The sequence below is a fragment of the Canis lupus genome, chromosome 11 (assembly GCF_003254725.2).
Source record: "Canis lupus dingo isolate Sandy chromosome 11, ASM325472v2, whole genome shotgun sequence".
In the NCBI taxonomy this organism is placed as follows: domain Eukaryota; kingdom Metazoa; phylum Chordata; class Mammalia; order Carnivora; family Canidae; genus Canis; species Canis lupus.
This window is the reverse complement of record NC_064253.1, coordinates 37,153,043-37,174,981: the sequence shown is the minus strand read 5'-3', so window position 1 is coordinate 37,174,981 and position 21,939 is coordinate 37,153,043. Positions and strand designations below refer to the sequence as shown.

General features: G+C 39.1%; 1 protein-coding gene across 2 annotated transcripts in view; it reads right to left on the bottom strand.

Moving 5' to 3' along the window:
• The window catches only part of SH3GL2 (SH3 domain containing GRB2 like 2, endophilin A1), a 212,836-nt gene that overhangs the window by 24,273 nt on the left and 166,624 nt on the right, over window positions 1–21,939 (bottom strand). For both annotated transcript variants that reach the window (XM_035697304.2, XM_025432295.3), the window contains exon 3: window positions 18,095–18,167. In XM_035697304.2, coding sequence (XP_035553197.1) covers window positions 18,095–18,167 — 73 coding nt within the window. The remainder of the gene's footprint in view (window positions 1–18,094; window positions 18,168–21,939) is intronic.

The following is a 21,939-nucleotide window of genomic DNA, read 5'->3' as shown; positions in this document are numbered from 1 at the left end:
ACTAAATGTGAGGACAAAGAGAGGCAGCTGGGATGTTAGGGCAATGTTTGGCTATGTTGGAATTATCTGGGGAGCTTTAGAACCTATTGATTCTTCCAAAATTGATACTGGGTCAACCAGATTCCATAAGGAAAAACACTGACTCTACCTCACACTATACCTAAAAATCAATTCCAGGTGGATTGCATATCTAACTATGGAAGGAAATACACTCCAACTTTTAGAAAATGAATGGTACAGGAGAAGATACTCATGACCCGTAGAGTATGCAAAGATTTCTTAAAGCACTTATCAATAAAGGAAAGTATTATAAATTGAACTATGTTAAAATTGTTCTTTCTTTCCAAGGAAATCATTAGAAAGTGTTAAAAGGAAACCAACAAAGTGATTTAAAGTAGAATGTATATCCAGAATATATATTTTAAAAACTTCCCATAAACCATAATGACAACGATAACCCACTTTAAAAAATGGGCAAGAGATTCAGACACTTCACAAAAGAAGATATCCAAATATCTAATAAGCATTTGAAAGGGGCTAATTTCATTTGTAATTTTGGCAGTGCAAACAAAATTGCATTGAAACCTACCCATAAGAATGGTTAAAGAAGAAAAAGAAATCCAGAAAATACAAGTGTTCAGAGAGTATAGAACTATCTGAACTCTCAAATACTGCTGGTGGTAGAGCAAATTGATAGAACATTTCAGAAAACAACTGGGCAGTGTTTACCAAAGCTGAACATCTGTTCCCCAGCAATTCCACTTGTAGGCATATATCCACCAGGAGTATGTACATGTGTAAAAGATGTGTACAAAATGGGCTATTTCAAATAGCCAGAAAATGTTACCTAAATATGTATCCATGAGGAAATAGACAAATCCTGCCATATTCTCTCAAGGGAATGCTATGCAGCAATGAGAATGGAGGAACTGACCCCTGCATTCAACAACAAACACAAAGCAGAGAAAAAGAAGTGAGATCAAAAGAGTACATGATCTATGATTCTATTTAAAGTTCTAAAACAAACAAAACTGCATGGTGTTAGAAGTCAAGGCAGTTTGTTTCTGGAACGGGGCTTTCTGGAATATCAGTAATGTTCAGTTTCTTGAACTAGGTACCTTTACATAGGACTGTCAGTTTGTAGCAACTCATTACTACACACTTACATTCTGAACACTGTACTTCTTTTCATGTTCAATTTCTATATTATAGTTCAGGAAGGAAACACTGAAACCCTTGTCATACTCCCATGTTTCTGATGTAATTGGTATGGGGTCTGGTCATTGATAGTTCTGAAAGTCACCTAGGTGATTGTAACATGCAGCCAAGATTGAGAAGCCCTGCAGTTTCTAGACTGAACACTTGGGTAAGTGAAGACACCTATCAAAGAACACAGGAGGAAGAGGAGATATTGGAGAGGAAATATTGCAGTGCTTCAATTTCCACAAATACAAAGTCTAACAGCATATCCACAAGGCTGCACTAAACAGATGGGTCTTGAACTCAAATTAGTAAAGAGAGGTAGCTTGTTTGGTAGATAACATTTGGAATCTTGAAAGCTAAGCCATTAGTTAACAGTATGAAGGGGAAGAACATTTTTCCCTAAATCAAGATGAAACAAATTCTGCCTAAGTTTTCCTTTTCTTCCAGTGGTTTTATATTTGGGAAGTGGGAATTAGCCTTTAATTAGTGTAGACTATAAAGCAGAAGCTTTTCATAAACAATTTAAACTTAATCTTCACAACAACCACCCCATGGTCTGGCTGTGGAGAAGAATGGGATAAATTCATAAATTGAGGATTGTAGAGGCTCAGGGAACTGAAAAATCTGTTCAAGTTCCAAGTTACTACAAAACAAATGCAGGATTCAGATTCAGGTCTGAGCAATTCCAAAGCCCATTCTCTTTCCAACTCCGCCAAATTATCTTCTAGGAGTAAAAGCTGCAGGTGGAAACCCCCATGCCTCCACAGGCTAAAAGAAAAAAAAAATCCTCTTCTAAAGGCCTTTACCAGAGGCCCCTGTGTGGTGCAGTTGGTTAAGTGTCTGACTCTTGGTTTCAGCTCAGGTTGTGATCTCCAGGGTTCTGAGACTGAGCTCTGTGTGGAGCTCCATGTCAGTCTCCATGCTCAGTGTGGAGTCTGCTTGAGATTCTTTCTCCCTCCCCCTCTACCCCTCCCTGCACTTGCTCGTGTGCACATAGTCTCCCTCTCTCTCTCACTCTAAATTAAATAAATAAATCTCTAAAAATAAATAAATAAAACTGCTTTAACCAGTGGCTGTCAATCTGGTATATATCAAAATTACTTTAAAAACTTTTTATTTGGTTGGTTTGGGTTTTTGTTTTGCACATTTTTTTATTCATCTTTGGTTTTACATTCCCAATCAAAACCATATTTTCCAAAGTTCCTTAAGTCAGTTCCTTTTTTTATTGAAGTATAATTAACATGCAGTGCTATATTAATTTCAAGCATTCTGTATGATTCAACAATTCTATACATTACTCAGGGATCATCCTGGTAAATACACTCTTAATCCTCTTCACCTATTTAACCCACCTCTCCACCCACCTCCCCTCTGGAAACCACCAGGCTGTTCGCTGAGTCTGTTTTTTGTCTTTTTCCTTTGTTTGTTCATTTGTTTTGTTTCTTAAATTTCACGTATGATTGAATTACATGGTACTTGTCTTTCTCTGACTTACTTCACTTAGCATTATACCCTCGAGGTCTATCCCATGTTGTTGCCAATGACAATCTCTCTTTTTTTTTTATTAATATTCCATTGTATGTATGTGTGTGTATACCACTTCTTTATCTACTCTTCTATTGACAGACACATGAATTTCTTGCATAATTTGGCTATTGTAAATAATGCTGCAATAAACATAGGGCTACATATATCTTTTTCAATTAGTGTTTCTGTTTGCTCTAGGTTGATGCCCATATGGTAATTCTCTTTCGGATTTTTTGAGGTATCCTCAAACTGTTTTCCACAGTGGCTGCACCAATTTGCATTCCTTACCAACTGTGAACAAGGATTTCTATTTCTCCACATCCTCACCAACAAAGTGGTTATTTCTTGTCTTTTTTATATTAGCCATTCTGACAGGTGTAGGGTGATATCTCACTGTGGTTTTGCTTTGCATTTCCCTGATGATTACTAATGTTGAACATCTTTTTGTGTGTATGTTGATCATCTGTATATCTTCTCTGGAAAAATGTGTATTCAGGTCCTCTGCCCATTTTTTATTGGATTATTTGTTTCTTTGGTGTTGAGTAGTATATATTTTGGATATTAACTCTTTTTTAGATTATCATTTGTAAATTTCTTGTCTCATTAAGTAGGCTGCCTTACTGTTTTGCTGATGGTTTCTATTGCGCTGCAAAAGTTTTTATTTTGCTGTCATCCTGATAGTTTAACTTTGCTTTTTTTTTTCTTTGCCCAAGGAGACCTATCTAGGAAAATGTTTCCATGGCCAATGTCAAATAAATTACTGCCTATGTTTTCTTCCAGTTTTATGTCTTAGGTCTTTAATCCATTTTTAGTTTATTTTTGTGCATGATGTAAGAAAGTGGTCCAGGGCAGCCCGGGGGTTCAGCAGTTTAGCGCCGCCTTCAGCCCAGGGCGTGATCCTGGAGTCCTGGGATCGAGTCCCATGTCAGGCTCCCTGCATGGAGCCTGCTTCTCCCTCTGCCTGTGTCTCTCCCTCTCTCTGTTTCTCTCACAAATAAATTACTAAGATCTTTAAAAAAAGAAAAAAAAAAGAAAGTGGTCCAGTTTCATTCTTTTGCAATTATCTGTCCCATTTTCCCAGCACCATTTGTTGAAGACACCATCTTCCTTTCTTTCATTGAATATTGTTGCCTCCTTTGTCATAGATTAATTGAATATATATGTATGGGTTTATTCCTGGGCTGTCTGTTCTATTCCATTGATCTATGTGTCTTAAAAGAAAACATTTAAAAAACAGATTTGAGGACTCCACCTTTGTCTTACTTGACTTAGAATATCTAGGAGGTGAGACCATAAAACATGTCCCCCTAAGGGTACTCTGAAGATAAAAACAAGCACACTTGGGCAATGGAGTCCCACCTCTTATTGGACTGGACAATCAGCTGAGTTAGGAAGCTTATGATTCTTGAATTTCTCTCTCCAGCCCAGACCTTTCCACTGTGTTACAGGCTCATATATTCTAGTATCTACTTAACTCTATGAAGATGTTTACACATTTCAAGTTTAACATGCTCAAGCTAAACTCTACAGTATTCCCTATATTAGTGAATCCAATTCCACCCATTCTTCTACTTGGTCAGGCCCCAAACCTTATAGTCCTCTTTGATGTCTCTCTTTGTCCCAAACCTCACATCTAATCTGCCAGTAAAGTCTGTCAGCCCTGCATTCAAAACATATCCAGAATCAGAGCACTTGTCATTCTGGTCAGAGACCGCATCACCTCTCACTTGGGCTCTTAAAATAGGCTCATACTGGTCTCCCTGCTTTCACTATTGCCCCCTATAATCTATTCTGTATATGAATCCCTTTCAGTGTAAGTCAGATTGGGTCACTCTTCTCCTCAAAACTCTTTCATGGGTTCCTATATCACTCAAAACAGGAGACAGTCCTATGTGCTTGTCGCCACCATGTGACACTGGATATTTACTCTCTGCCAATCTCTTCTGACTAGACTAGAGGCTCGATGAGGTCAAGGTCTTGGTCTGCTTCATTTATGGATATATCCCCGGGGCTTTGAATATTGCATTAGAATAAATGTGACACATAACTGAAAAAAAATTCCTCTTCTATAAAATGGAGAAAATCAAAGCTACCTTGCTAGGTTATTATGAGGTTAGAAATTATATTTTTAAAGTATCTGGCATGTGCTTGGCATTTGAGGAAATACTGAGTATTTCCTATCACCAACATGATAAATTCTTTGTTATATGGAACACAGGTTAACCAAGAGTTATACTGTAATTAAATGAACATAGCTTTCCCAGATTATCATGGACAAGATGAAAGTTTTTAGAGTTTATGGATTTAGACATAAAATCTAATGTTTCTCATATGACACTAAGCCCAAGGACAAGACAACCCCATCTAGGTAAAAGGAACAGAGTTGGTAAGAGAGGAAAGGGAGGCACAAGCGGAGTTCAGAAAATTCTATATTCTTACCTTCTCTCTCTCTGTCCCATGACCCCTATGTCTGTGGATTAAACCTGAAGGAGCTGTAATATTGACTTAAGGGAAATAAGTTTCTAGTCTAGGGTCAAAAGACTAGGAATAAAATGTTAACATCCTTTCTCCTTCCCTGAATAAAAATGCCTCTAAGTAACTCTTCAGTTCTGCTGCCCTGGAGACCCGATGAAGGTGTATTACCATATAATACTGCTTATGGTAAACTTCACTGCTGATTGATACCCTGGGTGGATTATGAATAAGGTTTATCAATGCCTGGTGGCAAACCTTAGTTCTAGACTTCTCTAAGTGTAGTGAATCTTGTAACTGGCCATATCCCTTACTGGGACCTGAGAAGTTACAAGTGATACTAGTGATATTATTTCCTATTAGGACATGGAACCTCTAAGCCCCTTCTCCTCCTGCAACTTGTTACATTCTCATTCTCTAGTACCCAAGCTGTCCTTTGGAAAGCCAGGAAATAAACCTTAGCTGCTGTATAGAACCACTGCTGACAGAATCACTCCTGAAGAAGATGCATGGTATTGCCCTTCATACTCTCTGTCTTAATGTTCTTCTAAATGAATGTTATGTCAGGGGAGGCTAAAAGAGCAATGTGGGTTAAACTGTATAGTTGAACCTATGAAGACCCCCAAAGTGATGTTGCAGAGATTTAGGAGCAGTTTGAAATAAATATTTTATTACTGTCTGTATCAGTTTCCTAGGGTTATTGTAACAAGGTATCATAAACTGGATGGCTTGAAACAATAGAAATTCATTCTGGAGGCTCCTTTCCTATAACTTGCCCTATGTAGTCCTTCCACGTAGCTGTTCCTGAGTCATATCCTTTTTAATAACCCAGTAAACATTAAATAAGTATTTCTTTGAGTTCTGTGAGCCCTTCTAGCAAATTATCAAACCAATGAGGGGGGGGTGGGGTGAGTCAGAAGCACTAGAGAGGCTCAGCCTCTTTGGCACTGGTATCCAAAGTGGGGGCAGTCTTTTGGGGCTGAGCTCTTTACTTGTGGGAACTGACACTAGCTCTAGGTAGATGGTGTCAGAATAGAACTGTATGACCAAATGGAGTTGCAGAATTGGTCAGCGTGAGAAGAACCCCAATGTCTGGTGTCAAAATAATTCTGTGGGTATAGCGCAGAGAGAAACAGTAGTTTTCCATTTATATCTCTAAAACAGGATGCAGCACACTCATATGAGTGGGTGGTGAGGTTTTGACAGACATTTGTTGGAAAAACCTTGAAGTTCTTTTTCTAGAAAGCTTCTGTGAAATGTGAGGATGTGTGGGTCCCAAGCCTCTGAGAACAAGGCAAAAGTGGTATTTTCTAAGGGGGGTTGGTCCCTAAGACAGCAATAGCAGAGGATGGAGTGTTCTCTTCCTTAGGGAAAAAATAGGGTAGGGGGAGTCCTGGTGTTATCTTTTTTAAAGTTTTATTCACTGTAATTCAAAATCAGGGCTTATAGAAAATGGGATTTTTCTGGATCTGGAAACCAACAGTCTCTGTGGAACACAGGAAGCTGGAATGAAGAGGCCAGCACATATCTGAGCACCAATAGGAGGGGATGCAGGGTAGGAGGGGATGCAGGAGTACGAGGTGATGAAAGTGGGTGTTCGCCAAAGTGGAGAGGACAGGGATGAGCAGTGAGTCTGCCCTTTCGCACTTCATCTTCCTCTTCACCTTCAATGATCATGACGGGAGTGTTTAGGGAGAGACCTTCCATAAACAAAAACAAAATTACAACCTGCTTCAAACTACTGTATTATGTTCTCGAAGTGGCTTCTTTCCCTCTTTAATTGTGAAATTTCAAGTAAGAAAACACAGGGACAGGGCATCTGTCTCTCACCACAGGGAAGAAAAAAAGCCAACCCTCACTTCTGCCTTGTGTTGATGAACACATATGACACTCGGAAGGGGTGGCCATGGTTTCCAAGTCACATCTTCATGTTCTAACCTAATGAATATAGCATTCCGTAGAGGAGACCAAGGACATGGAATAAACTTTCTGGATGTAATGAGATGACTTGATTCCTTTCTACCTCTCTACCTATCTTACAAAAACCAATCCTAGTTGCTAAAAGGAATGGAGACCTGTTGCAGACAAATGCTTAATGATTCCTACTAGTATTCATAAGTGCCACCATGTGGCTTGAAAATTTAGAAAGAACAGAACCGCAATTCTTTCCACTAGCTATTTTCTCTGGAATATCTGCTATGGGTAATTCACATGCATCATATCTTCAATTCTCCCAATAATATAAGGGACAGGTTCAGTTTCCCCATCTTGTAGATTAGGAAAGCAAAGCACAAATGATGCAATTTGCCCAAGGACATGTAGCAGCTAGTTGAGCCAAAATTGAATCTTAGCTATGTCTCAAAAGCCTGCTCTCATCCCAGAATGCCACTCTAGCTCTTGTTGCTTTATTAATGTCTTTGTTAATGCTTTATTAATGTCTTTGTTAAAATAGGTCAAATTAGGATTTGTCAGCTTTAGTTATATTTACACTTGTTAGGTGATTAAAAATGCAGAGGTGAGGAAGTGTGACAGACACTGTGACTTGGGAAGCAAGATGAGCACCACACCATGAGTCAGGAAATTGGAGGGCTTTCCATTTACAAGACCTTGGTGAGCTACCCAACACCCCCTGGACTTCTGCTTCCTCATCTGAACATAAAAGGACTGGCCTACTTGATTTCTACAATGCCTTTCAAATGTAAAAATATTACATATACACTAGAGTGTACTAGGATAAGTGGACAAGGTCATTTACAAATGAAGAGGTCCCAGTGTACACGACCTAATATAAATTTTCAAAACCAATGAAACTCATCCTTCGCAAAACCACTGCTGAGTTCAAAACCAGTAGGTCTCACTTTAAAAACTCCAATGTAAAGATTTTACTTTATTCTTTTTTTAAAGCCTTTTTGTTGTTGTTTTCATTTCCACAAGAAGAACACTACAGCCAGATTATTTCCTAATGATCTGGTTTCTGTTTATGGTTCTTTACAAAAATAAGATAAGATAGATATTTCACAGAAAACAAAAAGGTAATTTATTTTCACTTCTTGTAGAAATTGTCAAATTTCATTAGGAGTAATCAATTACTTAATACAGCAAATACTGTGAACATGTACATTAAAATTTAGAGGACAAAAGTGATGTATAAATGTATAAATACAGTCTTTTTTTTAAAGATAAAATGATTAGAACTACATACTCCTGTGTGATAGAATCTATTTTCATTTCCTACTAATAAATGTGAAGACACATGCTATCAAAAAGATAACACAGAACAGGGTTCAAATTGCAGCTCTGCCCCCCACCAGCTCTCCAGAGAAGAGAAGGTGCTTATCCTCTCAGCCTCACTGAGCATGGTTATACTTAGTGACAGAATTGTTGTGATAATAAAATCACAATTGTGATGTATGTAATCAAAGCACGTGGTAAATAAATGTGAGTTCCTTTCCCCCTTTTGGTTGAAGAAAACTGTAGTTTGATAACCATTTCATCAAAATGGCCATCAAGAGCTAACAGTTTGCTTACCTCTTCATTACCTATTAATGCTCAATGATACCTTTAGTTGGTACAATGAATTCTGAATTATTTTAACTAAATCTGTAAAGTCTAGTACAGAGATTATAACTGAAATGTGAGTACAAATCCCCATTACTCTAAATTAGATTTGGAGCTTAATACTTGCAACAAAATGTATACAATAATAAACACTTCAGTATATATTTCATATTGGCAACCCGTGATGAATGTGTAATAGCCTAATTCTCCCAGGTGGAATCTCAGAACATCTACAAATCTGAAATGAGCCCTGTGATGCTTCTTACACTGTAGGCAATGTGTTCCCTGGACTTGCACACTAACAATTATTAAAGGAGGCAAAAGATGTACATGGTAACAAGGGCGTAGGTAAATTTCCTCCAACCTATTCTGTTTCTTTGAAGTTGAATATTCTATAAATATTCTAGAGACTGAGGAAAGGGAAGAGGAAGATCTGCCCACTGACTTATACAAATATGTAACTCTAATACTGGATTATGCTCCTCTCAACCCAAAGAATGGTAATTATGTAACACTTCTCTCCAAGGCACCAGAGCTCTCTTATGCCCTGCTGAGTGGGAAGCAGTGAGGAGGTATTTTTAAGACACTGAGTGGTGGTACATAGCAGTCCTAAGAACCCATGAGATGGGACAGTGAACATCTGCCTCCACGTGGGGTGTTGCTAGGTACCAATACAGGTCTCACAGTGAGCCATGGGAAAGCACATGATGACACCACAGGAGCATAAAATGGTTCGGGCAGTTTGAAAAATATACAACCCTCATGAGCCTTTGCTGCTTCTAGTTTAGGGGGTAGACAGAGAATGTGGACGCTTGCCTTATGTTATTGTGTGGGGAAGGTCCTGCAGTGAGACTTCTCCCTGGAGCCGTTATCTGTGGAGGCCCCATCTTACTGTGTATCTATTGTGGAAGACTTGCTAGGGAAGCCCCTGAGATACCCTCAGCTATGTAGACCCTGCAGGCCACTGGCAAGAGAAGGTGAGTGACATTTCTTGAGTCCCTACGAAAAGTATCAGGCACTGTGCCCAGTGTTTTTCACTGTCTTGTGTTTCAAAGAGATCTTCAGTGTCTTAGCACAGAGTGGACCTGTCCTGTCATTCCCTAGGGAATTCAGGAGCCTATCCTAAGCTGAAAAGATGGAGACAGGTTTTCCCAATCTACTTTGGGCTCCCAATGAAGGTATCCAGAGAGCCAAAGTGTACGGACAAATGGCCAGATGACCCCAGCTGACAGTGATATGCTTGAAATAGGAGTTCTAATTGAACAAACAGCCATACTGTGTTAGTTTTCCAAGCTGCATAAGAAAGTTTGACAAACTTAGTAGCTTCAAGCCACATATTTATTATCTCACTGTTTTTGTAGAAGTTCAGGTGCAATTTACTGAGTCCTCTGTTCATGGTCTCATTGGCTAGAGTCAAGGTCAGCCACTCCATCTTGGTATCAGGAAGCTTGCCTGGGAAAGAATCTGCTTCCCAGCTCACTCAGTGTGTTGACAAAATTTCAATTTCTTGTGGTGCTATCACTACTAAAGGCCTTGTCTTCTTACTGGCTGTCAGCTATAACCACTCTTATTTCTTAGAGGCCATACCCAACTCCCTGACACTGGGCCCTTTCCTTGGGCAGTCATAACATAATAGTTTGCTTCTTCCAGGCCAGTAGGAGAATCTCACTCCAGTTTGCTAAGAAAGATTTATATAAAGTAATGTCATCATGGAAGGAACATCCCATCAACTTTGCCATATACTGTAACCAAATCAAGGCAACATGAGTGGCGATCCCATTACAGTGCCATATTCTATTGGTTAGAATCAAGGCACAGATCCCATCTACACTCAAAAGGAAGGGATTGGATTGTTCAATGGTGAAGGTCATTAGAGGTCAATCTAAAGGGTATTCACCACACATCCCTAGAATGAAAGTATCTCCACATTTTGTAGAATATGACAATGAAAATAAATGAATTGTGGAGACAATCTGCCTCAACATGAATTCTGATTCTTTTGTTGCATGACCTTAGAGAAATTAATTTCTTCTGAAGCTTCAGTTTACAGAAATGGGAAAATGGGAACAATTATCTGTGTCTGTAAATATGAATGTTCTGTCAATAGCTTCAGCCCAATGATCTTAAACATGAGATTATACACTTCCACACTTCTTCCAAAGCAACTGTGAAATGTATTAATTGTGCATGACACCAAGTAGATATTATACAGAGTAACAGCTCTGATCCTGCCATGTTCAGGTCTGCAGATCAAGATTCTACCTAGGAGGTGAGATACTCCTATAGATGCAACTTAAATATGCTTAACAGGATTTGATTCATTCATTCAGCAAATTAAACAGCTACAAAGCACCACTCTTCTAGGTACTGGGTATATATATAAATGAACAAAACAAATACAATCTTGTCTCTGATGAGTTTATGATATAGTTGGAGTTTATGATACACTGATTTAATACTGAGGATATGATTTATATATTAGGGATAGTAAAGAGGACAGGGTCCCTACCCTGGTGGAGATTACATTCTAGATGGGAAATGTGGGTGACAGAGCAGATGATTTTCAAAAAGATAAAACACAGAATGATTTCAAACGGTGACAGAAGAATAAAAGGGATGAATACAGATAGGCTACTTTAGATAGAGTGTCCAGGGAAGGATGGCATAGGGAGGTGAAGAGAAGGAGCAGCCACATGGGAGCTAGGAGAAGAGTCCCAGGCTGAGAAACTTCCTGTGCAAAAAGCCTGAGGTGGGAAGAAGCTAAGTATGGCTGAGGGTCAGAAGTCCATGAGAATGGACAGAGACCCCCAGAAGCTCAGGCTAGGGCAAGAGCCAAACCACATAGAGCCTCACGGCCAATAAATCTGTTCTCAGTTCAGTGGGAAGCCACCCGAAAATAATAAGCAGAGGAGTGACAACATATGATTTACATCTTTAATGTAATGACTGGGCTGCTATGTGGACAATGTAAAGCAGGAGAATAGGAATGGAGGAAGGCAGGATACCGAACGAATAAAAATAACATATAAAAATAAATACTGTGAGAAATACAAGGAAAGATAACAGGGCTCTCTGACTGCAGTGTACAAACAACAATCTTACACTCCCAATCCTAGCACAGGCTACTTGCGCTATGGTGGTAGAGACAAGTCGTAACTTAACCAGTGAACATGCAACTAGAGTTTAAGTAGTGAAAAATGCCATGAAGAGAAATAATACAGAAAAGGCTTAAAGACTGTTGAGGAGTGATGTTTTAAATAAGATCAAGAAAGCCACACAAATAAGATGACATTAGAGCATGGCCTGAGTGAAGACACTGAGAAGATGTGGAAGCAGGTGATGCAGGGCAAACTGGCACTGTCCAGGACTGAAGGTGCTGTGCATCTGAGGAACAGTGGAGAGGGTGGTAACACTGGTGCCCAGGGAGCTGATGCAGACCAGTAGGGATGTGGGAAATGAAGGCAGATCATCGACCTTGTAACCCACAATATGGATTTCAGTGTTATTCTAAATGGGAACTACTGGAGAGATTTGTGGAGGGGGACACACGTGCAGGCCTCATGAGAATGCAACAGTGCAGCAGAGCTGATACAGAGGAGGCTCAGAGAATGCCTCTCTGGTGGGGGAGGTGATATTTAAGACAAAGCAGGAAGGATGAGTAACAGGACAGGTGTCAGGTAAGGGGCAGGTGGGCATTCCAGGAAGTGGGAACAGCCAAGCACCAAGTCCTGCTGCTGGAAAGAGTGCAAAGCACCAGATAAACTGCAAGGTCAGTAAGCCTGTAGTAGGCTGCAGAGGAGGAGAAGGGACTTGGAGAGACAGAGCAGGGACCCCCACAGGCAGGTGGGATATCAAGCCTATGAAAGTGAGACTCCATTCGCTTAATTTTCTATATGTATGCATATTTTAAATGTCTAATATCGGTTATGATTAAGTACACTTTAAATAAGGTCTGGCTTTAGCAGTCTTTAGAGACACAGAAAATGAGTATCATTAATCTACCAGTGCCAGCTGATTTACAACCAGATCATTTAAGGTGCCTCACATATATTAGGAACCTGTTCATTTTCAGTATTTTTCCCAAAGATGCAATGAAAATAGAAAAACCCTCCAGTACATACAGTATATGAATTACACCACATACCACCCGCCTTATTTTCCTCTTTGGTATGTTCATCCTTGAAAGACCCTATTCCTTTCAAGTGTAGCAACATTTTCCTCACAATTACTTTTGTAATCTGTTCTTTATGCATTTTCATTACTTTTCAGTGTCAGGATTTAAAAAATTAAAAGCTCTGGCCCCAGACTCAGTACATATCTCCTATTCTTTAAGAGAAAAATAGACATATGCATTTGTGTACCTAATCAGAAGACATATTGAGGGCAAACAATGAACCAGGCACAATGCTAAAAGCTCTGAAAAACAAGATGAATACAACTGGGAACCTGCCCTCCAGGATGCATAGCAATTTCAGTATGTTGTAGAGTCAAGGATTTGAACACATGAATGACAAATAATATATGTATTGATTTTCAGTCTCATAGTTACCAAATATCTTATAATCAGTGTATTTTTATCTCTGGAAGGAGCCTCTGGGAAAGAAATATAAATTTTGATATAATACCTTTCCAGGGACTAATGAGATATTTCAAAGTTAATATGACTTTTACTTGCACAGGCAACATTCTACAAATGAAATTTAAAATTATTATTAAAAAATTCTGAATAGGGACACTTTGTTGGCTCAGCGGTTGAGCATCTGCCTTTGGTTCAGGGTTTGATCCTGGGGTCCAGGGATTGAGTCACACATTGGGCTCCCTGTGAGGAGCCTGCTTTTCCCTCTGCCTATGTCTCTGCCTCTCTCTCTCTCTCTCTCTTTCTCTCTCTCTCTCTCTCTCCCCCTCATGAATAAATAAATAAAATATATTTTTTTAAAATTCTGAATAGACACCAAATGACCTTGATTTAATACCCCAATCTGAGGCATGCTGGAGAAAGCTAAATCATTTAGGCATTCAAGGAAAGAGCATTTCTGTGGAGGACCAAATTTTGTGCACAATGTTTTTCATGTTTAAACTGTTTTTTATCTATGCATCTTGGAAATTTGCATAGAATTATGCAACTTCTCAGGGTCAGAACAACTTCTCAATGCAAACTGAAAAAGCCTCTGTCACAATCACCAAGGCTGGAAGGAAACACAGCCCAATCTGGCTATGTCCATCATTCTATTTTAGGGGAGATCTTCAGTACAGTGCCATGTAATAGATTTGCAGAAGTTTAAAACAAAAATGAAAGATATCTCGGTCTAAAATGAAGGGTTCATTTCTCTAATGAAACAACAACCACCAATATACATAAGCCAAGGAGATAAACATCAAATATCAAAATATAATAAATAGCTTGAATGGCAAATTATGTAGAGCTGTCCATTACAGGAACCACTGGCCCACATAAGGCTACTGATTATTTGTTTTTTTTTTTGTTTTTTTCTTTTTTAATTTTTATTTATTTATGATAGTCACACACAGAAAGAGAGAGAGGCAGAGACACAGGCAGAGGGAGAAGCAGGCTCCATGCACCGGGAGCCCAACGTGGGATTCGATCCCGGGTCTCCAGGATCGCGCCCTGGGCCAAAGGCAGGCGCTAAACCGTTGTGCCACCCAGGGATCCCACTATTGATTATTTGAAATGTGGCTAGTCCAAACTGAGTTTTACTGTAAGTAAGAAATATACTTAATTTTCAAAACTTAGCACAAGAATAAAAAAGAAAATAAAATTTCTCAATATTTTAATATTGGCTAAATTTTGGGTATATTGGATTAAAAACACATTATTAAAATCAATTTTCCCTTTCCTTTTACTCTTTAATGTAGCTACTAGAAAATTCAGAATTTTTATTTGACAGCACTGATTTAGTGCTTTTGCCCTGAAAGGGCATTAGACTATTCATATACAGTAACTGATTTGTATCTTCTTGAATGATCTTTGTTTTTAGATGCCAAAGGAATCTAAGGGCTCATGATCAGTACAGTACTTTTTGTGTTTGAATTATCTCTCATCTAAGTAAGATAATTTGCAAATTTGTACCGCTTTATGCTATTCCATTCAGATTATTTCGCAATCCACGGTAGAAGACTTTGTAGCTCTACGGTCTATGTTCTTGAAAGCTCTGCTTCACAGCACACACCTCTAAACCTGTGACCCATTCACAGGTAAGCCTGAGTGGTCAAAGTATTTACCAAGCATGAGTTTGAGAATATTCTTTCTGCTCTTCTGTACCCAAAGACTGGGTGCCTCTGAATATTTGCTAGACTCCTCCATACCCTTGTCAAGGACACTTGGATAGTGAACAAGTATATTTGACCAGCCATTTTTCGTAAGTGCTACAGCCAAGTGTCTGCTCTTAGAGTAAGAAATTCGTGGTGGAACTAAAGCCTATCTATCATAGACCAATTATATACAGATTGTCTAAATTCTATAGAATAAGTATAAAATTTTGTTTTGTTCTGGACTCTTCTGGGTGATACTTACTTGTATACATATGTGGCCTGTCCATATATAACTGCTTTTCTGAGACCAAACTTGGACTGTCTGGTGATGGCCTTTAAGTTGTTCATGATGGCAGATGTCCATTCAATTTTCAAATAGCCATAAAACCAACATGTTGGCAGCTAATAAGGACATTCAACATTTAACTAAAAATGTCATTTCTAAAAATCCTTATCTCCTCTATTACCTCCTATAATCTTTTTTATTAAAATGAAAAAAAGTCTCAATCCCCAAATTTGTTTCCTTTCTGAATTTCTCTTGTACCCACTCTGACCTGGGTTCCAATGCTGACTTCTTCCCCTCCTAAGTGTGTGACTTTGGGAAAGTTTCTTCAATTCCTGGGCCCTTGTTTTTTTTTGTTTTTTTTTTTTTTTCTGTAGAAAATAAGGCTAGTCAACTGTATTCGTTTTTCCAGGGTTACCATAACGAATTGCTACAAACTGTGAGTTAATGCAACAGAAATTTACTCTCTCACAGTTTAAGAGGCTAGAAACCTGAAATCAACATGTCTTGTAGGGCTCATTCTTTCCAGAGGTTGTCTGGGAAAATCCTTTCCTTGCATCTTCCAGCTTCTGGTGGCTCTTGGAATTCTTTGGTTTGTGGCCACATCACTCCAATTTCAGCCTCCACTTCACATGGCTTTCTTCCCTGTGTCTGTGTTTTTGCTTCTTACAAAGATAGCAGTCATTGTTTTAGGCTCACTCTAACTCCAGAATGAGTTCATCTCAAGATCAACTAAATACAACTGTAAAGACCCTATTGTCAAATAGGGTCATATTCTGAGAGTCTGGGTAGCCTGAATTTTGAGAGGCATGCCATTCAACACACTATACCTATCTACAACAGAATTCCATTATACTCAGGAACATGGATGGTTTTCACTAAGGATTTGTGTTACAATGGATTTTTGGTGTGTTTTCTGTAACTATGAATTGTTCAACTGTGTGTTATTTTTACAATCAGGAAAAAGAAGATTACTTTTAGAGTTGAGACAGTGTATATAATTAGCATGGCCCTAAAAATACATTCATGCTCAATAAATAGTATATTTTCCCTCTCTTACCGTCTAATTATCTTAGCCCTACAACAATGAGCTATCAGCACAAATCATGTGTAGATCCCAGGAGATCAGAGAGCACTTCAAAGTTCTGTGCAAAGATGAAAACACAAACTTCTTGCCCTTATTCAACGATTGCTTATGGTGAGGCAGGTTGAGCAGCTCTCTTCAGAACCTGACCTATCACAGTTATGGTAGGAATACTAAGGAATAAATGACCATCTAAGAGATCCTTGCATCTCTGTGGAATGACTATAAAGGTCATAAAGAAGGCTCTGATAAAAATTAGGAATTTCATTTTTGCTATTCTTTGTCTACTGTGCTAACCATTTGGTTCATAATCAGTTACATTCCTACTTCTGTATTTTCCTTCTTTACATAATTCCATCTCTGATGTATTTTAAGAAGAAAAAAATAAGAATGTTATTCCTACAGTTTGTTATCTTAGAAACAGCAGGGGTGCTATCACAGGTAAATAAAGGTTGAATGAGAGCTCAGCCAGCAGCAGGAGGCAGTGGAGACCTAGTCAGCACTTCCTACATTACTTGGCCACCTCTGATCCCCACCTCTGATCCCACAATTTCTCTTCTTCTCATCCTTTGCCCACTAGCGCTCTGTATCCAAACACACCAGGGTTGACAGTGTCTAGACCACTTTCCTAGGACCACCAAAGACACTAGACTCCCAACCTGAGACTCTCAAAGTAATTAGTCCCAAAGTGAGCAGTTTTCTAAATATTCATACTTCTCACATAAAATACATTCAGTCTTACTTCAAGGCTTTCTTGCAATTCTTCTATACTCTGCCTTAGGAACTGATGTCAGGAAGAGTAGTGAAGAGGTCGATGGCATATGCTATTTTGCTTTGTTATACCTGGTGTCTACAGACATTGCCCAGTTCTGCCTGGTTCTCCTTTCAAGGGGTTGATCCATTATTATTTCTATTATAACTTCCTTCTCTTAGAGCATAGCAACTTAGCAGGAACAAATGCTAATCTGCCATGTACTTGGAGAAGAATCGGAATTAAGGATAACCCTCCACAAACTTTAGTGATGCTGTATGAACAGAAACCCTCTGTATTTCACAAAAACTTCCTACTTTTTCACACCTTCTGGGAATTGCTATATCTACTGTAAAATCATCCCAATTCTTCTTACCATCCCTTGAAAGTTTGGTTTGATTACTAACAGCTTGCAGCTACCCTGCCTGCATGGTGATATGATGTGCTACCTAAGCTGTCCATGCTATGCCCCATGTTAAACACACTAGAGTCAGATAAAATATCACAGACTCCTCCAGTTACTTTGATATGAGCCTTTACCAGTCCTTCTGGGATGCCTGGGTGGCTCAGTAGCTGAGCATCTGCCTTCGGCTCAGGGCATGATCCTGGAGTCCAGGGATCGAGTCCCGCATCGGGATCCCTGCATGGAGCCTGCTTCTCCCTCTGCCTATGTCTCTGCCTATCTCTCTCGATGTCTCTCATGAATGAATCAATCAATCAATCAATCAATCAATCTTTAAAAAAAACAAACCAACCAACCAACCAACCAACAAACAAACAAACAAAAACAGTCCTTCTTCCTCAGTTAAATTACTATACCTGAAGTCACTGGATCTCCAGAAAGGTGGGCTGAGCAGAGAGGCACACCTCCAAACCTAAATGTCTATCAAAGAGAAACTACAGGTTACATGGAGGGATACCCTGAATGTATAAAGCAATCCCTTACCTGGATTGGGTTGAAGGTATTCAATTGTTTTGGTCATTATTTCCATCACAGCCCTGCTGGTGACATCCACTTTCTGAAATGAGAAAAATAGATATTCTAAGTGACAAGAATTATTAGCTTTAGAACCTAAGTTTTGCTTGAGTAGATAAACAATCTCTGGTGCTATAGCAGAGCAACAAGCTCTGCAGTAGATAGTGAGGCACTAGATATGCTCGAGAAGGAAGAATCACTTCACATTCAGTTAGGCTCGATCAAGATGTAGAAATCCTATTTACTGAAAGAGGAACCTGGAATTTCCTAAAAATTTGTTTCAAAATATACTTCAGTATCTTCTGGAAAAATAAGGTGGCAATAGCTTTTTCCTCCCCGAAGTGGCCTTAGGTGGTCACTATTAACAAAGAAACTCACAAAAATCATACAAATCAAGAGGTTCAAATTTACATGTTCACTTTCAGAATACCTGTGAAACTGTTCATGCCATAGAGGGTATGCATATCCAAAAAGCCACCAAAATTGTGTCACTTTATATAATTAATATCTGCCATTCCATTGTTAAAATGCTGGAGTTGGTAGGTGTGCCCAGGCCAAACAGTGGAGCTTGACACAGGCCCCATGCCCAAGAAGATAGTCAATTTTTGCTGTACATGCTTAAAAATGCAGAGAGTAAAGCTGAATTTCAGGTTCTTGACCTAGCTTCTCTGGTCATTGAGCACATTTAGGTAAATAAAATCCCCAAGGTGAACCTCAGATTTATAGAGCTCATAGTCTGATTAACCTCTACATGAGCTCACGCCACTGCACTGAGATGATTCTTACTGAAAAGAACAAATCGTTCCTAAACCAGAAGAGGAGGTTGCATGTACACATGCATGCATACACACATACAACTCAGGAAAAAAAAACCAAGGGAATAAAAATATATGCTCCATGAATAAATTTAGCATAAAATAAACATAAATAAAAGTTAAAAAGAAAACGAAAAGAACGTGGAGATCATGAATCACATTTTGCCCCAGAGGCATTTGTGGGATGTCTACAGTGGGCCAGCCATGGTGGCAGGTTTGAGAGACAGAAAAAAAGAAAAATGCAACCTACTCTGTTTATTCAAGTAAGAGATGGAAAGTTTTTTTTTTAATTTATTTATTCATGAGGGACAGAGAGAGAGAGAGAGAGAGAGGCTGAGACACAGGCAGAGGGAGAAGCAGTCTCCATGCAGAGAGCCTGACGTGGGACTCGATCCCGGATCTCCAGGATCACGCCCTGGGCTGAAGGCGGTGCTAAACTGCTGAGCCACCCAGGTTGCCCGAGATGGAAAGCTTTTATTTAACTTCTCAGAACACCCTAAGTGTATAAAACTTTTGAGCAAATGCTTCTAATCAATCCCTAAACCTTTGGTTACTTCCAAATAAAAATCTCAATCTTAGAGTCTATCTATGCAAAATTTTGAATGGTCAGCATTCGCGTTCAGCAGGTCAGCATGTCTTCTCTCTGTTGGGCCTTCCTCCCTACATGGAGAGTCTGTATAGTCCACTCTACACTCCCTCATAAAATCCTTTCCTTATCAACATGTGTGGTCCACTCACTCACTCATTCCACTCCATAGGGTACATAACTAATAAAAACAAATGCATCCTCCTATTCAAAGTATGTGTATGGGGATATATAATATAGATATGAGTGAAGTAAATTTTTAATGGTAGAATTTCAGATATCAGGTCTGTGGGGACTTTATTGTTTTAACTGGAATTCAAGGGCTCTTCCCTCAATTCCAAGAAATTTTTCAGTAACATACTATACCTACATATAAAATCAGCCTTTTCTGGATGGGATAAGTATCTCTCATAATCAGAAACCAAACCAAAATCCATCAGAATATTTTATCTTTCAGTTTTGTTTTTCAATACTTAATAATTTCCTATTCCATGGCAGTCACATTTTTGTGTAAGGGGTTTCTCATTATTGCAATTTACAGAGGAAACCACTCTTTCTTGTAAGGTCATCATGGTATAAAATTACTTTAAGAAGCCCTCCTATTCAAGAGGTGCCAGTCTACATAGGAACCCTGTACCATGTCCTTTAGGTTGATCTGAGTTTATAGGATGCCTGAGATTTGAGCATTTATCAAGTAGTATTTAGCACAGAAGTGAATAGGGGTTCTCTGGAGTTGTGCAGTACATGACTTGTGTGGTCATAAGTGGAGGTACTGGCAGTATTAGCAGAATACCAACCAACCATTGTGTACTCAATGTCATGGAAGTTAATTAAAGGTGATGGCACAACAAACACGTTGAAAGTCCAGGTTACATGCATGATAGGAGGGAAACATATATCACCTAAGGACTATATGACAGAGATAAAAGAATTAGATGCCAAATGTGTATCCAAGGGTCCTGTGTGGCTATGATGGGAAGAAACAATTCCAAAGTTCAAGGTTTCTAAGAGAGTGAGCCAGAGGAACTGAATTGTCCACTGACCATTTCATATTCTGAAATCATCTGCTACTAAGAGGCTAGCCAATTTCTAACTTTCTCCCATATCTGCCCTCCATAATAATTATGCACACCACCATCATAAAGTGTTTTCTGTTTTTCAAAAATTATTCTAAAGGCTCTAAATACCTTAACTCATCTAATCCTTAGAAACCATGTCAAATAGATACAGAGAGGTTAAGAAACTTTCCCAATTTTGGTTCTAGAGTCTGTGTTCTTAACTATTACCCTATAACCCTTCTTGAAAGCATAAGCTCTTCATAGAAAGACAGGCAATAGGGACACCTCCCAAATGAAGAGAGAGCCCAAGTTAGGCTGCAAAGCTCTTTGTGACATCTCCCAGAAGGGGCTGGGAATATGGCAGTGGCCAAAACACAGGACCAAGGGGAAAACATCTGCCATCCCATCTTCTGGGTTGTTTTTTTTTAAGTCCCAAAAATCTATAGAAAGTTTATCCACAAGAACTATTCTATCCTGGGTACCCCTGGGCCTCTGCAAAACGGGGCTCTCCCACACTGAGTCGTTTGACCACAGAGGCTGGTGCCAGAAGTGCATATTTGGAGTGGTCCACAGAGAGGTCGCAAGGAAGGTGTGAAAAATGGTTCTGATTTGAGGTATGGAACTTACTCTCTCTTCCTAGCTCTTTAAATAGATATCTCAACTAATCAGCCTCTATTAACAGAAACCACTAGCTTGGCTAAAGCCAGTGGTCTCAGGGAAAGACACAGGGGCAACACAGATGCCAATATTAGAACATGAAGTTTGGTTCCCAGTAGGATTCAGTCTTCAAAGGGAAGTAGGAATAAAAGCTAACCAGTGTCCCCTGTGGTTTGACCAAAATCTTCCAGGAAGGAGCCTATATCTTTATATCAGATCTTTATAGATTTTGTGCTCAACAAGGCAGACCCCTTCAACACTTTTAGTTACCTAAGCTAGATATCACTATAAAACAAGCTCTAGCCAAATCTTTTTAATCAGAGTATAAGATAAAATTTGCTTGAAGTCCACTTCTGAAATCAACTTTATCCAATTATTTATATATTATGTTATCAAAACATACCTCAAACAGCAAATAGCTTATTAGCAAACTCATTCACTGGTATTTTCCTCTTGATTTTACGATGACAGATCTCACTTGATAGCCTTAAATAACATAATAGAAAGAGACCAGTAGAGCATCTAATCCCAAGCCTTAATATTTTGAAGGTCCAAGTCTGAACCTAGTGAAGGAAAATGAATTGTCTGAGGTCATACATCCATCATGGCTATGATGGGAAGAAAAGTAATTCAAAGGTCATGGGTCAGAGGTTTTCTAAGAAAGACCACTGGAGGAACTAAATCATCTAATGGCCATCT